Consider the following 16,584-nt stretch of genomic DNA (forward strand, 5'->3'; position numbering starts at 1 on the left):
GGAGGCCTAACAGATATAGGTAATCCTTCTCACCAACATAACGACTCGGAGCCTCCCATCCCTGCTGTCACATAAACCCAGCGGCAACAAACGCAATAGATGTACACACACACGGGGAGTTAATTCTGCTGCGATCGATGCACTAATACAAGGCTCATTTATCACAATCATTCACGGACAGATGACGGAAGCTATGATACAATTGTCCCCATGTTTGCACAACACAAACTGAAGATTACTTGAAGGATGTGGGTGATATTATTATGCCTCAGTGCTGCCACGGTTTTCTTTATTCTCTGTGATGATCTCACAAGATGACTTTAAACAAAATCAATATAAGCCAGTAGTGAGGGTGACTGCATCTGTTTTCACTGTTCATTTTCTTTTTTCTGTGTAAAGTTTGTATGAAGTCTGCATCCTGCTTATCACACTGGGACAATTTACAGGTTTAGCACCAGTGGGGGCAGACTTAGTCAACACGCATATGATGCTAAGACATACATTCACATTAGTTTATCATTTGTGTTGAAAGTTTGATTTCACACCATATTGTGGCCCCTGAATGCACCATGTTGTCTGAAAACTTTCTGCTCTGTCCCACACTTGGCCACAGCCTTACAGCTCTAACATACATACTGGACATCAGATCAATGCACACGTTGCATTTCATTTGACCTGCTGACTATATACATACATTTTTTAAGCAATAATTGGGGCCCATGAGCACCGTTTAGACTTTCTGAAAACAAATTCATTGACATTTTAATCTTTTGTTTTCCCTGATGAATCGAAAATCACAATCCACTGTTGAGTAAATCAGTGTGTTACTTGTCTCAGTCATAGTTTTTTCAAAATGCATTCGTGTACATGAGCAGACAAGTGCAAGTTCAGAGTAAAAATTGTGTCAGAAAAGAGAGAAGAGAATTGTGAGACAGAGTCTCCCCAGTCTAAATGAACTTGCATGCTCATGTAAATAATCACCCCACTTTGTGCACAGTGTTCATAACTGTGATATGTCCCAGAGAAATACATTTAGATCTGTGGTGATGAAGACAAGAATCGTTCCAAGGCTTCCTCCAGCTCGACAGCTGAGCGGTCTTTCCGACAGCATCAGCAGCACAGAGGGCGAGGATGGGCTGGGCTGGGCCGGGTCGATCAGAGAGGATCAGGAGGAGGTAAGTCACCAAAGCAGGACTTAATGAGCATTATAGTATTAGGTAAGAGTAAGTCCCACCTTCAATCCCTCAGGATTGCTAAACAACTCCAGTGACACCTGTGACATGTGATGATGGAGGTTTTGATAAGAAAATGATGTGTTCTAATATTCAAGTCAAAAGCTGTCTCATCTCAGGCAGCAGCTTGTGAACTTTTTTCAACACAGCAAAGCAAAAGAACAGTGTTAATAAATTTTACTGCCTTTGTTTTTTCATATTTGCAAAACAAATGCAAAATGTCTTCTAATCTTCTGATATTTATTTATGCATACTTATGTCTTTATTTGTTCACATTTTAAGAATGACATTTTAAAGTCACCCAGGCATAATTATTAAACCAGTGAAATTACTAAAACATTTCACTGCACTATTTGTTTTTTAAAATCAGAGTTTAATTGAAATGTGCCGTGTTTTAACCGTTCATCCACCTGCTGTGTTTCCCAGACAGTCAGCTCTCAGTATTCAAAGCTTCGTGACCACTGTCAGCAAACAGGAAAAAACAAATAATCCAGTGCAGGCACTGATTCGTCAGAGCTATTTTTTAAAAGCTTAAATTAGAGTTTGCCAGCTAACCGTGAGCTTGCGCTAAGCTGACCCCTCAAACAGAGAACACGATACTCTGTCTGGGGTTTATCCCCAATCCACTGGTAAACAATACCTGGAAACAACATCTCATTACGCAAATAATCTCCAGACAGCTTTCCACTTCACACCTTGAAGTGTAAAGAAGCGTGTGTTGCTCTGACTCACTTATTAATTCACACAGGGGGGATTTTCCCCTTGACATGCTATTGTGCATTTAGCCACAAGCCACAAATTAAAAAATTATCTTAACGTAGAAATTAGATGTCACCTTTTTTATTTATCTTTTTTTTTTAATCTCAGATGGAAAGTGTGTTGGGGTTGCATGGTTATAGAGGGAGAGAACTTTTAGTCCCCAAGAAGGAATGACACTTTATGTGACAATAACCTTAGCAGTTAATGTTATTTTGGCTGCAGTGACACGCTCTGTTTGAGTACAACATTAGATTTGCATCATTTGCAAATTTGAGGCACAGTACAACTGTGAGGTTAAAGTGACATTACACTGATGTGCAGTGAATCAATTAGTCGACTGACAAAAAATACTTAAAGAATCAGAGTCAAAGTTGTTTTTCTTTTAAAAGCAAGAACAATAAATATTGATGAATGTATATATGAATATATGATAGTATTTTCATATATCCTATATATTATACATAAACACATACTGAGTTCTGGCAAATCTTGATGCATTTTACTGATACTTTATGCACCAGTAACTGAAAAGTTACTGAAATCAGTTTTCTTAAGCAGGAGCTTCACATAGGTGAGAATGTGTGTTAGATCTTTGGTCTAATGTGTGAAATATTTCAATATTTCTATCAACATGTAGCTATAGGTGTTAATTTAACTTGTAGACTTTTAATTAGAAGCTACACCTGTATCTGTTTATATCACCTGTGTCTATTGAATCAAGAGATCTCCCTCTCTCTCCGGCCTTCTCACCCTACAGCGACGGCTGGAGAAGTCATTTTTGTCGTTAGTGAGTGTCCCTGGTGTGGGCTGAGAGGTGACGCTAATACACAGTATGCTGGGGGTGAGGGGAGGGGATGACGCAAGGGGATAGACCTGTCTGAGAGGATACTGCTATTGAGTTGCAAATGAGCTTGTAATTAGCCCTTACACATTTGCCTGGAGGGAATTAGTGTATATGTATGTGTGTGTGTGTGTGTGTGTGTGTGAGTGTGTGTCATTGTGTGTTTTTTAACCCATTTTCCTTAGAATAGGGGTTGGCTGTGATAAGCAGATAATACTAAATACTTCTCCTCCCAACTGCTTGTTAATTGTGTTGGTGTGGACTTATACAGCATGGTAATACCCCCATTCCACACACACAGATGCATGCCCCCCGCTTTGCCTTGTTGGCAAAATCAACAGGTCATTTTTAAGCAGGAGCCTTTTGTTTAATCCACTAATTAATTATGCCAAGTGGGGTTCCACCACGTACGGATCCAGCCGATGAGTGTGTGTGTGTGTGTGTGTGTGCTTGAGTGTGCGTTCGTTTGTAGTAGTTGCAAACAGCTTTAACATATGCTCCAGTCTATTCTTAAATTAAGTACGGTGATTGAACGAGTACAATCAAATAGGCCACAGTTTTATATACTGGACACAGAATATGTTTCTGCAAGAGCTGATAGACTCAATGGGACAGACAGCACGCTTCATGGTTAGCATCATCCTTAGTTAGTTGCACATGAATCCAGTGCGCCAAGTCCACAATTTAAGGGATTTCAAAGCAAAAGACACACAAACATTTATATGTTTACAAGCAAGTGTGTGTCTCTAGATATCCTTTAGGGGTTTGGACTATATGAGGGACAAAACTTTATGTAACATCAGAAAACTCTACCCGAATATTCTTGCTGGCGAGGTTCAAACCCAGGGATCTGTATCCACACCTTGTTTCTGTCATGACCAATACCTGTACCACAATACCTGTGTTCCCACTGAGCATGACAAGAGGAAGATGCATGATTCAAGCGGCCTGGAGTTCACACATTTTACCACTAAAGCGTGGACAGTCCCTCCATCCTTTCACAAACACATTCATCGTCTGTTCGTCCCATCGCCATCTTACCATTCATCCAGTTCTAACGGCTTGGAAACACTTAAGCAGATTTTGGTTCAATCTGCTCTCAAAGTGTTAAACAGATTGGGTTTAGATGGGCAGATTTCTTGTGATGAAGGTGAGCGTGTGTGTGTGTGTGTGTGTGTGTGTGGTGCTCGGTGCCACAAAGTGTCTGAAACTTTGAAGGGTTAGATTAACTGTGACTTCACTGAGCTCATTTCTCCCCTTCTGTGCTAATGACAGACACACACACATACACACACACACACACAGTCACGCCTAACCTTAGCCAACCAATCCCACCTGGTATTTTAATCTAGCTTTAGGATCTAACGTGTATCAAATGATGGTCCACCGCTTGTAAAGTAATTCTACACGCTTTCCATATCAGAGCTGAAAGCTTCCCACAGGTGCAGACGTCTATTTGGATACTTAATTAATTGAAGTCGTTTATCCAGTAAATATTAGCTCATCCTGAGCTTAATGGTAAACTGAGTCCCTGGAGGTGTTTTTACAACTGTGCTGTCACTTCTATTATCACACTGATTACAAACTATAGCCTCAGTTATTAATTGAATAAAAAGCATAATGAATAGTTGCAGTGCTGCCGGTGTGGGCTTTTATCCATTAAATGATAATTATACACTACAAATACTCTAATTTACTAATAATACTAATATAAAACTCTAATAACTTAATAATAAAATGTAATGTCTTTTAAAATCAATCAATCAATATGGACTTTACACTTTAATACAATTATAAATAACATAAAATAAATATGAATCACGTTCAACCAGGAATATACCAATAGGAATATACACTGAAGGGATTATTTATGATTGAGGGACTAATAGAAATCTCCTCAACCCACCGATCTAAAAGGCTAATAACTAACTGCTTCCTATCAAATCAAAACTGCCCTCATTATGCTGCAGATGTTCATAGATCAGCTCTTCATGTCTCAGACCTGCATTCTAGACAGATTTGTAGATTTTAAGCCCCTTCACCTTAAATTTAAACCCGATGATCCTTTACCTGACTGCAACCTTTATGCAAAGCCTCATATTCACGCCAAAGACTAATCTGTGTCTGTCCTCCCAGATGCTCAGTGAGGGCTTTTAATTGAAACTGGACATGTACTATTGGTGAGTCAACTTTCTGTGTTCAGGACTTGGTCCACGTTGCTCTTCTGGGTTACTGTGCAACATGTTTGCACTACAGCTGACAGATGCTCACTGGATCCTTAACCTGAATAATACGAAAATTATCCTAAGTCTGATTAATGAGCTACTGAGATCAGAAGGATTGGCCCGAGCTGCAGATCATTAATTCCGTGTCCTGTAGTTGCTCTGCTGCACATCGATGTCTTGGGGCGTTTTGATTATGGTCTGCTCAGAGGTCGCAGAGGATAACCTATAGGTGCAACCCTGTCTGTTTTAATTATGGAGGTATTAGCTGCAGCTTTGTGTCCCACCATGTCCTCTGCAGGCCAAATGTCGAGGTGCATGTGACATCTGATGCAGCACTAATAAGAGTTATGGCTCTAAAGGTTTCCACTCAGTGAAGAAGACAACACCGGTGCTGCTCACTGCCTTTCACTCCTCGTGCGCTTCTGCTCATCATCATCATCATCATCTCCTCCCGAGGCGCTCCCGTCTCCTCCAGATCGGCCAATTCAACAAGCTCTCCTCTCCCCGCTTGTTTGCTCACTGCACTCATCCTGACAGTCAATGTATCCCCAGGCTAAGCCAAACAAGCTGATCAGCCAGTCACCTCTGTACACACTACCCCCTGCTAAGAGGCTAATGGCCAGGGCGCATAATCCTTCTCAAAACAACTCCAGAGATGCTAATTGTATCTGCCTATAAATACAGGCTGACTTCTTGTCCTCTTTCTTTATTTGTCTGTATTCTGGAAACCTGGAGACGCCTTCGCCTTTACGCGCCGGCTTTCCTGAATTCGCCCAAATACTTGGAAAGAGTTGCACAAGAGAGGCAGCACACAGATGCTGCGAGCGGCGTTAAGCTTGGACTTGTACTCACGGTTGGATAAGCGACATTATTTCATGCGTCCTGCGGAGATTTCCTTACTTCTTCGGTGAGATACTGAGACGCAACGAGGCTCAGAGATGTTCCCGCTGCCTATGTTCACACCGGACCAGGTGGCACGGGTGTGCGAGAACTTGGAGGAGACCGGGGACATCGAGCGCCTCGGCCGGTTCCTCTGGTCCTTGCCCGCCGCCGTGCCTGGCTCCGCCGGGGAAGCGCTGAACCGACACGAGTCCGTGATGCGAGCCAGGGCGCTGGTCGCCTTCCACGGGGGGAACTTCGAGGCTCTCTACCAGATCCTCCAGAGCCACCGCTTTACGCGTGAGTCACACGCCAAGCTCCAAGACCTGTGGCTGGACGCGCACTACCGAGAGGCGGAGAGGCTCCGGGGGCGGCCGCTGGGCCCGGTGGAGAAGTACCGGATCCGCAAGAAGTTCCCTCTGCCCCGCACCATCTGGGACGGGGAGCAGAAGACGCACTGCTTTAAGGTAAAGGACGTGAAAGTGAGACACTGCGCCGGCATCATGTTCCACACTTCCACAAGTACATATGCACATCTTAGGATGGAGACGCTCCATCAAGTATTTAAACCTAAACTGCACCAAACGTGCTTTAAGCTTTTGATTCCAAGTCAGAATAACATTGTTAATTGTTAGTCCCATGTATCATTTGTTTGACATGCTTTATGTGTTCTTACATTACAATAGTTCTGTTTCATACAGAATAAGAATATTTACTGTTTGCACCTGCAAAGCTTTTCTCCACATGGTTCATTAAACATTGATCTAATGTTTAATTAATATGAGCTCCTCTTTAACATGATATGAGCACAGACCTACAGTAGTCTGTATCAACCATCTACCTGCCAAACAAAAGTCATTCTATGTGTAATATTCTTAGTGCATTACTTCATACTGTAAAGTGCAGTTCATCACATTTTACCTATATTACATAATTATAATTACTTACAAGTGAGGTACAAAGCAACTAGGTAAGACAGGGAGAAGGCATGACAAGTAAAGTGCTATGAAAGTGCCAGTGAGACAAAACAAGGCATCTCACAAGTTGGAGTAAAGAGCATCTTCAGCACCACTTTTTTCCCCAGTAAATTACAGAAACATCAACTTCTTTTGTTAAATTTCCTAACAGAGGAGTGAGCTACAAACAGACACGCACTCTGTGGGGTGAGTGATCTCCCTCTTGCGGCACAGAGTAATATTGATTGTGCAGTTAATCTTAAACTCAGGAGAAACAGCCTATTAAGCCCCTTAACATGATCCCATTTAGTGGATATACATTGTTACGTATTGCTGTAATATTGATTGGGAGCATCTATTCATAAATCCAATCTAATATGATTACACTGAGCATGATATGATACTTATAAGATTATGCTTTAATTGGATGATTTCAAACGCTGTCCACATTGTTGTGGTGTCTTTTCACAGAAGCCTACATATGCAAAATGTTTCTACGTCTTTTCCAGGAAAGAACGCGCAGTTTGTTGAGAGAGTGGTACCTCCAAGACCCCTACCCCAACCCGTCGAGGAAGCGGCATCTGGCCCAGGCCACAGGGCTCACACCAACACAGGTTGGCAACTGGTTCAAGAACCGCCGCCAAAGAGACCGTGCTGCGTCTGCAAAGAACAGGTCAGTAAAACATTACATAGGTTTATACTAGGAAGCCGTTGAGTCTAAAGATGTGCCACTATTAGTGAATTGTGCATTATAAGTTCCTCTACACTCAAGTGATATGTTTAAATAGCCAAGTGTGCAAAGACACTGAATACAAAACAGAGAAAATCCACATTGTGGAAGCTGCTTACAATTGTCCAACATGATGAATCGATTATTGCCCTATTGACCCTATGTTTAGGGTCTGATAGCAGCTTTTACTCAGGAGCAAAACTAAATATCTGAAGTAAAAAGATAATATTTGACTCCTGTGGTCATGTTGACTGCCCCTTTAAAACTCCTGTCCTGCTCTCTTTCTTTATCCAGACTGCAGCAGGATCCCTCTCTCCTGCCCTCTGAAAGCTCCCCCAGTAACTCCCTCCAGGAACGCCGCCATCACCCTCACTTGCTGCCTGCCTCCCCTCGCCTGGGAAGCCCCGAGGCCAGCGACTGTAGCACAGAGACCGAGCACAGAGGAACGGGAGCCTCCACTCCAGAGATCTCAGTCAGCAGCGACAGCGAGTTCGAGTCTTGAGGTGATGAACTCTTTCCACGGACCAACTCTCGTTCCCTGCAGAGATGTTCACAGCGGTGTCTGTCGTCAGGCTCAGACGCGTTTTAAAGACGCTTGACCCGTCTGTGGCAGAGGACACAGTCGAGCTGCTCTCAGTGGGAGGAGGGCCTGGAGGCCGTTTATTGCGCCTGAGAGTGGACATCGTGAGGGAATGATATGCAAAAACATTATGCACTTAAAAAGCATCGTGGCACATGACCTTGACTGTTACACAGATTAGTTTACTGCTGGCCGTGACTCAGATCTGTAGCTAGGTAAACATCCACTGGGTACTCCTCCATTCTTCTCAAAGACTCAAAAGCCTGTCTGTCTGTCTTACAACAACCATCATGTCAGAACACATTACTGCGTTTCAGTGAAAACATGGATTTTGTAAATGTTTTATGTGAATAAATGAACTTATTTTTATCCAAAGTTGTATTGGGTTAATATATTTATATGTAAAGATATATTATTGCATTGTAGCGATGCACTGCCTTGGTTGACTACATAGCTTTGTGTCCAGTGCTGCTGGACGCCACACAGCCTCAAAACACAAGATTTTGGCTTAAATCCTATACAGAATAATTGCCAGGCTGCATATACTTTATTTCTTAGTCTCACCTATTTTCATTTTCTTAATGTTGGTGGTAGCAGCTATTACATGTCTATTAGGAATCAGTGTAGCAGTCTAGCCACAGAATAATACAACCACATCAAGTGAGCTGTGACTGGCACCACATATTGCTCCATTTGCCAAAAAGTAATTCAGTCAATAATTTATTAACACAAGGGGAGAGAAACGCAGCCACACACTATCTTCAGAAAACAGAGATAAATATGGTATTTTATTGTTTCATCTGACGTGGTGAGACGTCCCTCCACAGTGCGAATCATCTCAAGAGAGGAGCCGTTTGACTGAGTGCAGACAAAGTAATGAATAAGAATGCACACAAATCTTTCTCCAGCTCAGTAAATCAGAAAATGACATAGTACAGTGGCAAGAAGAAGTATGTTCTCAATAAAGACATAAAAGATCAGATTTCTTTTGTGTTATTATTTTAGGCACATTACATTTGTTAATAGTCTTGACTTAGATGAAGATCAGATCACATTTACAACAAAAGGTTCACATACTTTTTCTTGCCATTGTATTTCATGGTTCTTTCAATTTCACCACTGTTCACAAATAAGTGAAAAAAAGAGATTTAAATATTTGCTGTAGAGGTCTAACTACAAACATTAATGGTCGCATGTTTCCAGCTACCAGAATGAGTTAATTAATTCACTAGTTAGACTTGTGTTTGCACTGCAAAACAAACAAAAACACAACATTATCACCTTATATAAGTTCATATACTCAACATTAAAGCAAACTAGCAGACACAGAGCAACACTGGCATTTGTTTTTAAAACTGAATTTACTTACTGTAGCTTTCAGAGTTATTATGACGGCTAAATATGTGGTTTGTATTTTTTATTTAATTTGTGTAGGGGAATGATGTAGGCACCAGAAATGTCATCAACGATTGGTGAGTGTTACCAAACAAACAAACCGTGTCATTTGGCTTGTAGTATTTGTCCTTCTTAGAAAATCAGATGCTGACATTAGTCATTTGAAGGTTTACATTATGCCAACTTGATTATCAGTGCTAAAGTGTTACACTATATTACAGACAAAATATGCTACTGTTAAAGCATTAAAAGTAAAATAAAAATAAGTTAAAGTACTCAAATTCAATACTCTAGTGAAATGCTACTGGTAAGTACTTGCACTTCTATTTGATATATTCTGTATTTAAGTTGAAGTACCAATCTTGCACTCTAACATTTCCAGCAAGTACAAAAGTACAATTACTGTAATAAGAAACTAAAAGCAACTATTCGACTTCCAGTGACCTTTCCAAAGCAAATGTTAGGGGCTGCACACCAGTGAAATAAAACTCTTTTAACAAGAAATAAAAAGCACACATGAACCAGTTTCATCTATTATTGTAATCATGTAGTCATATTATACTTTGCATTGAGAATCTGAAAAATAACTAAAGATGTCAAACACATATATTGAAGTAAATAGTACAATATTTACATCTGAATTGTAGTGGGGGAAAAATAATAATAAATAATTAAATGTAAATGCTAATAGAGTAAACTGTACTTTAGTTGAATACGTTAGTAAATGTGCTCAGATACTGTTTTTGTATCAAGTTAGTAACTAACTAGTTAATGTTACAGCACATTCTTCAAAGTAATGACACAGAACTGCCTCATTCAGGAAAAAATACTACCTGTTTCCCTCGAGGCAAAAAAACCACAGCGTGGTGTAGTTCCCTCCTCCTGGCCTCAGAAAATGGGCGTCCTCACATTCAGTAATCCCACCCATGCTCGAAGGAGTAGCAAGAAGACTTCTGCTTACCTGTCAGTTGTAGTCACTGCTAAATTCATGTGTAATAACCTTGTTTTAATCATCCATTAGTGGCACCCCTGTCCTGACAGAAGGGAGAATCTCAAGTAAGATGGACAGCCAGGGGAGGAAAGTGGTGGTCTGTGACAATGGCACGGGGGTAAGTTCAATATCCACAATGTCAACATTGTACCATATGACTTCCTGACAGAGTATTTTTGTCTGTTTGAATGCACCAGACTGTCACTGTAAACCAAAGACTGCATGATTCAAACGTGCAGCAGCTGTGTTAAATGTTAGCGCCTGATTTGTTTTAATCGTTGTTGTGAGAATGCTTCATTTAGGGGCAAACACCTGAAAAAGTCCGGGGTGTGAATCTGTGTGCATACTGCAGTCTGATTCCACATCTGTCTGGACTTGTCAGTTTGCCTCTTACGGCCTTAAATGGATGTGATGTTGTAAACTGAGAAACAATTGGATGAAAACCAGGAAGAGAGATTTGAGGCACCAAAACCTCAGGAGTGACTCTTTAACATCATGTTATAGCATTTGTACACTGATAGAGCGTTGAGACAGATAAGAGGCGTGAGTTGTCTGTAGCTGACTTTGCTATTTGCCTGGCATTAATGCATACCTTTAGGCTAAGGAATGTGTCTCTGACCACAAAGACAAGTTGAAACAGTGCAGTATGAGGTGTGTCATGGCAGGCAGAGAAACAGTCTGCTGAGAAACCATTAAAAGGCCATGTAACAGGTTGTCAAATAAACGATTCAGATTTTCATAATGTAATGAAATTGCAGTGACATTGTCTAATAAATAAGAGACAATCTGGTAAATGCATCATGGCAATACACCTAAAATCAGTTTCCTGGATGCAGATTAAGTCTAGTGTGAGATTAAATTGAATGGAACTGAAAAGGCTTAGTGCAGTATGAGTACAACTAATGTGCATCATAGATTCAGGGCTACATTAACAAATGTTCAGTTTCAGCAAACATACAAAAATTTATTCACTTTATTCACTTATAAAAAAAATATGTCATCATTTGTTGTCTCTCTCTTCGCTTCTCAGTTTGTGAAATGTGGCTTTGCTGGATCAAACTTCCCTGACCACATCTTCCCGGCCATGGTGGGTCGACCAATCATACGATCGAGCACCAAAGTGGGCGACATTGAGATAAAGGTGAGCGTAGTTTCTTTCGTTTAACCTGGTAGATTGAGTCAGTCTGATGGTATTTCAGCTGTGTTCATGGACCATTACATTCAGTTCACTTCAGTTTTCTTTATTTAAATAAAGAGAAAAACCCAACATGTCCCCTGTGAGCAGCACTAGGTAACAGTGAACAAGGAAAAACAGAATAAACCTCCAACAGACCTATGCTTGGGGTGGGCGGCCATCTGCCTTGACTGGTCAGCATGAGTGGAAAGTGGAGAGGAAAGAAGAGCAACAACATGCAACAGACAAACCTGCGAACAATGATTCAACAGCAGGAAACATGAAACTCTCGCAAACTGTTTCCTCTATGAGCGTAATGTGATCAGGTGGTGATCGCTGAAGGAACAGGTGCTGTTTAATGCTCTCCACCTAATCTTCTGTAACTGATTCTGACTTGAGATAAATGATAACAGCAACGACTAGGACGCAAATGGAATGAAACTATCTATCTGGCTTATTGAAACCTAGTTTTAATAACAGAGTGACTGACTCTCAAGAAAGAAACTCAGTCTACATGTAGTTGTGCTCTACTAAAAGAAAAGCAAAGGATCGTTTAGACACTGTAAGACGTGTTCAGCTAATTAGGTGCCTGACCTGGCCCTGCTCCTCCAGCTCTTCTTAACTCTCAGCTCATACGTATTACAGCTTAGAGAGAACTTAGAACTGTACGCCTGTTAGCGTCTTACGTTAAGTTCATATGCTCGTGTAATCTGATGTCATGCAGTCATTCAAACCTCTAACCCTTGTACTTCTTTAGGACTCTACTACAGGCATGTTTTTGTTTGCAAAAGTCACTGTCATCAAAAATAAACTGTGAAGGAAGGTTAGGTACCCTGTGTGTTATTTCATTTATTTATTTTTAGCCTTCATATCAACATCAGTGTTGCGACAAAGACATCACACCTTGTAGTCTTACTATTTTAGTAAAGTGCAACTTCCTGTTTTTCAAAGTACCATCAGTTGAAACCTCTCTGAACTAAATACATCTGTCCTATACTCCAGTATTGTTACAGTATCTGTACCGACATTAAGGTGTGTCGGCACCAGTAACGAAATATAAATGACAAAAAAAGAGACAGCGTTTGTTTTTAAACTCCTCTCTGAAAAGCAAAACAACATCTCCCGTCCTAATCCTCTAATTATATCAAGACAAATCCACACACACCTTGCAAAAAGCTCAGCTCCTGACCCTTTGCTCTCCAGCGTATAAACTCCTCCACAACGGCTGAATTCCTTCTGATCTCTTTACCCAGGACCTGATGGTGGGGGACGAGGCCAGCGAATGTCGATCCATGCTGGAAGTGTCCTACCCAATGGACAACGGCATGGTGCGCTCTTGGGAGGACATGATCTACCTGTGGGACCACACCTTTGGTCCTGATCGCCTGAACATCAACCCACCTGAATGCAAAGTACAAACCAAACTGTTTCAAATTCTGCAAAGTGCTTAATGCATTTTGTATTTTGTCTATAACAAAGAATGAAATGTATGAAAAAGTAGTTTTACATTCATATTATATACTGTATTCCAGTAGCGTCCTGTTTAAATGTCATCAGCCAGCACTGCTGAATTATGAAAGTTTTATATCAACAATATATCAAAAACCCTAAAAACCAAATTTTACTCCTTCAAGATTTTGCTGACTGAGCCCCCGATGAACCCGACCAAGAACCGTGAGAAAATTGCAGAGGTGATGTTTGAGACGTACCAGTTCCACGGCATCTATGTGGCGATCCAGGCTGTGCTCACTCTGTACGCTCAGGGTAAGATGGTAATACTACACAGATTCAAACCCTTGTAGTCTGACTTCAATGAATGAATAAATGGATTCGCCAAATGTGGAAGATGCTTCCTCAAATAGTCTACTGGGAACTGACCTTGCCTACAGGTTTGCTCACTGGTGTGGTCGTAGACTCGGGGGATGGTGTCACCCATCTCTGTCCAGTGTATGAGGGCTTTTCTTTGCCTCACCTCACACGCAGGCTGGACATTGCAGGACGTGACATCACACGCTATCTCATCAAGGTAAACCACAACACTCTCCGTTCAGTGTTTTGAATGTAGGTACTTAACATCACATATATTGTACACATTAAAAAAGAGGGATGCTGTTTCTGTAAACATGCACATAAGAAGAAAAAGTCAGCTCTCATCTTGTTGCCTTCAGCTCCTGCTGCTCCGTGGTTACGCCTTTAACCACACTGCTGACTTTGAGACCGTGCGCATGTTGAAGGAGAAGCTCTGTTATGTGGGTTACAACATTGAGCAGGAACAGCGCCTGGCCACAGAAACCACCTTCCTGGTCGAGTCATTCACAGTATGTTGAACAATAAACTCCCATGAAAGGTTTTTTATCTTAAAGACTGACAAGACAGGGAAGCAGCTGGTCTGCTCCATTAGAAACTAAATGGAAAATCCAAAATTTTATAGTGAGGTACAGATGTGGAGGTTGAGTCATGGTAACTGGACTTTTGTTTTGTCAAAATAATTGGCTTGACTCCACAAGAGCTCCAATTCAATTCAAATGAAGAGTGATTTATATTTCATCTAGTTTCATTTGAAGACAGTATATATCACATTATAAAGAGATAATATAGCTTACAACTTATTTTATGCTGGTTCAAATATATCACAGCACTGACCATGCAGTTTGATAAAGTGGCATGAAAATGACAATGTAAAATTGTAAAACGTAAAATAAAACCAACTGTGTTTCTTTTTCTGGTAAAGCTCCCCGATGGCCGACAGGTGAATGTGGGTGGAGAGAGGTTTGGGGCTCCCGAAGCACTCTTCCAGCCCCATCTAATCAACGTGGAGGGACCAGGAGTGGCGGAGCTGCTGTTTAACACCATCCAGGCAGCAGACATTGACCTCAGGTGTGGGTCTCAGTGTCACTGTCTTTAAATCTGTTCAACTACAAATTTTAAAATCTGGGGAAACACAGAAAATCAGAAGCTACCATGTGTTTTTCTTTGCAGGGCAGATTTCTATAAGCATATAGTGCTGTCAGGAGGGACCACCATGTACCCTGGCCTCCCATCCAGACTGGAAAGAGAGCTCAAACAGCTCTACCTGGAAAGAGTGCTGAATGGAGACACCGAGAAACTATCAGTAAGAACTTTAATGTTCTAAAAATATGTTTTTTCTGCTTGACATGAATGATGATACAATTGATAATCCATATTACCTTTGCATAAATGTCATAAACCATTTATCATAAGCCATGGTGTTAGCAGAATATATTCTCCATTAATTTAATACATTTTACATAATAATAATAAAGAAAATGTTTTTTTTCTGCAGTTTTAATAATAATAACTGCATCTGACAAAACAATCTCAGCTCAAGTTTATTTACTCTTACTTACTCTTTAATAAAACAAAGTGTAGACACCAGCTTTGATAATGAGAAAAATTGTGTTTAAAATTCCTCAAAATTAATACTATTTTTTTCAGTTCAATTACCTGCTTGGAAGATATGGAACTATGAGTTCTTTAAGATAAGATGGAGCCTGATTATTGAGGGATTTATAAGTGAGGAGAAGAATTTTAAATTCAATTCTGGATTTAACAGGGAGCCAGTGGAGAGAAGCTAACGTAGGAGAAATATGATCTCTCTTACTAATTCCAGTCAGAACTCTGGCTGCAGCATTTTGGATTAACTGGAGGCTTTTTAATGAGTTATTGGGACAAACTATTAATAAGGAATTACAATAGTCCAGTCTGGAAGTAACAAATGCATGGACTAGTTTTTCAGCATCACTTTGGGACAGGATGCTCCTAATTTTAAGAAGAAGACGATTAACAAAAAAATAAATAAATAATTATTATTGTTATTCTATAATATTTATTGCATTTGTCCAAACGAACCCTTTTAAACAAAATAAAGTTGCCTGACTGCAGATTGAATTGTCAGTTGTGCACAAACCTTCTATTAAAAGGAAATGTAAGTTAAAGTAAATGTTTTAATGACGTCTCCCCTCTTTTCTGTTACCCTGTGTAGAAGTTTAGGATCCGCATTGAGGACCCTCCCAGCCGTAAACACATGGTGTTCCAGGGAGGCGCTGTGCTGGCCAACATCATGAAGGATAAAGACTCCTTCTGGCTGAGCAGGGCGGAGTATCAGGAAAAAGGCCTGGGTGTGCTGCAAAAACTGGGAAGTGGTGTCAGATAAAAAAGGAAACAAATATCTCCAAATATCTAAAGTTATTGCCTCTTATCTTATTGCCTTTTATCCAAACCTTGGCGCTCCATTTCCACTTCTCTGTGTTTTGAGTTTCAAAGTGTCAACCTGCCAAGTTGGGTTCAGAGAGAATATAAAATGCTTCTATACAGTAATTTTATAGACTAAAGAGCTACACAGTTAAATATTCAATACGCTGATGACTGATTTTTGTTCTTTTTTGGTTTAACCTTATGCTTTTGGAGTGACTATAACCAAGTGTTGTGCCAGTCAAAGAGAGTTTTGGACATCCTTAAATAGTATATGTTTGGAAAAACAACGGACTGATGCAGGAAGTGGGAAATGTTTAAAATGGTACATAACATAACTATCATTTCAATAACTAACATGTCAAATTACACTGGAGGAACACAAAGATTTTCTATCATCTTATCTAAATAAATTGTTAGAATTCTAATGCTTTGTCTTGTTTTGCTGCACTTTGATGATATGAAATGAATTGTAGCATAAACATCAATTAATTAAGCTGTGTGCAAAAACTGTGCAGTGCTTCATGTGATATTAGCTGCAATAAAAAAACAGACCTGAAGTGTTGGTGTTAGTATTTGCTGCCCTCTGGTGCTGTGGTTGGTTTAAAAC

The 16,584-nt window shown here is 40.5% G+C and overlaps 2 protein-coding genes across 2 annotated transcripts; both read left to right on the plus strand.

Moving 5' to 3' along the window:
- The first annotated feature begins 5,995 nt into the window (after positions 1 to 5,995).
- On the plus strand, positions 5,996 to 8,124 carry six7 (SIX homeobox 7). Its single transcript, XM_026353217.1, has 3 exons — positions 5,996 to 6,403; positions 7,402 to 7,565; positions 7,917 to 8,124. The coding sequence occupies exons 1-3, from the start codon at positions 5,996 to 5,998 to the stop codon at positions 8,122 to 8,124; spliced, it is 780 nt and encodes a 259-aa protein (XP_026209002.1).
- A 2,400-nt stretch (positions 8,125 to 10,524) lies between these two features.
- Positions 10,525 to 16,534, plus strand: zgc:101810 (actin family protein). The gene is made up of 9 exons (XM_026353183.2): positions 10,525 to 10,706; positions 11,619 to 11,729; positions 13,016 to 13,174; positions 13,397 to 13,526; positions 13,652 to 13,788; positions 13,931 to 14,080; positions 14,494 to 14,639; positions 14,742 to 14,874; positions 15,766 to 16,534. Exons 1-9 carry the CDS (start codon positions 10,659 to 10,661, stop codon positions 15,934 to 15,936), a joined length of 1,185 nt encoding a protein of 394 aa, XP_026208968.1. The 5' UTR covers positions 10,525 to 10,658; the 3' UTR covers positions 15,937 to 16,534.
- The last annotated feature ends 50 nt before the right edge of the window (positions 16,535 to 16,584 follow it).

The sequence above is a fragment of the Anabas testudineus genome, chromosome 18 (genome assembly GCF_900324465.2).
Source record: "Anabas testudineus chromosome 18, fAnaTes1.2, whole genome shotgun sequence".
NCBI lineage: Eukaryota > Metazoa > Chordata > Actinopteri > Anabantiformes > Anabantidae > Anabas > Anabas testudineus.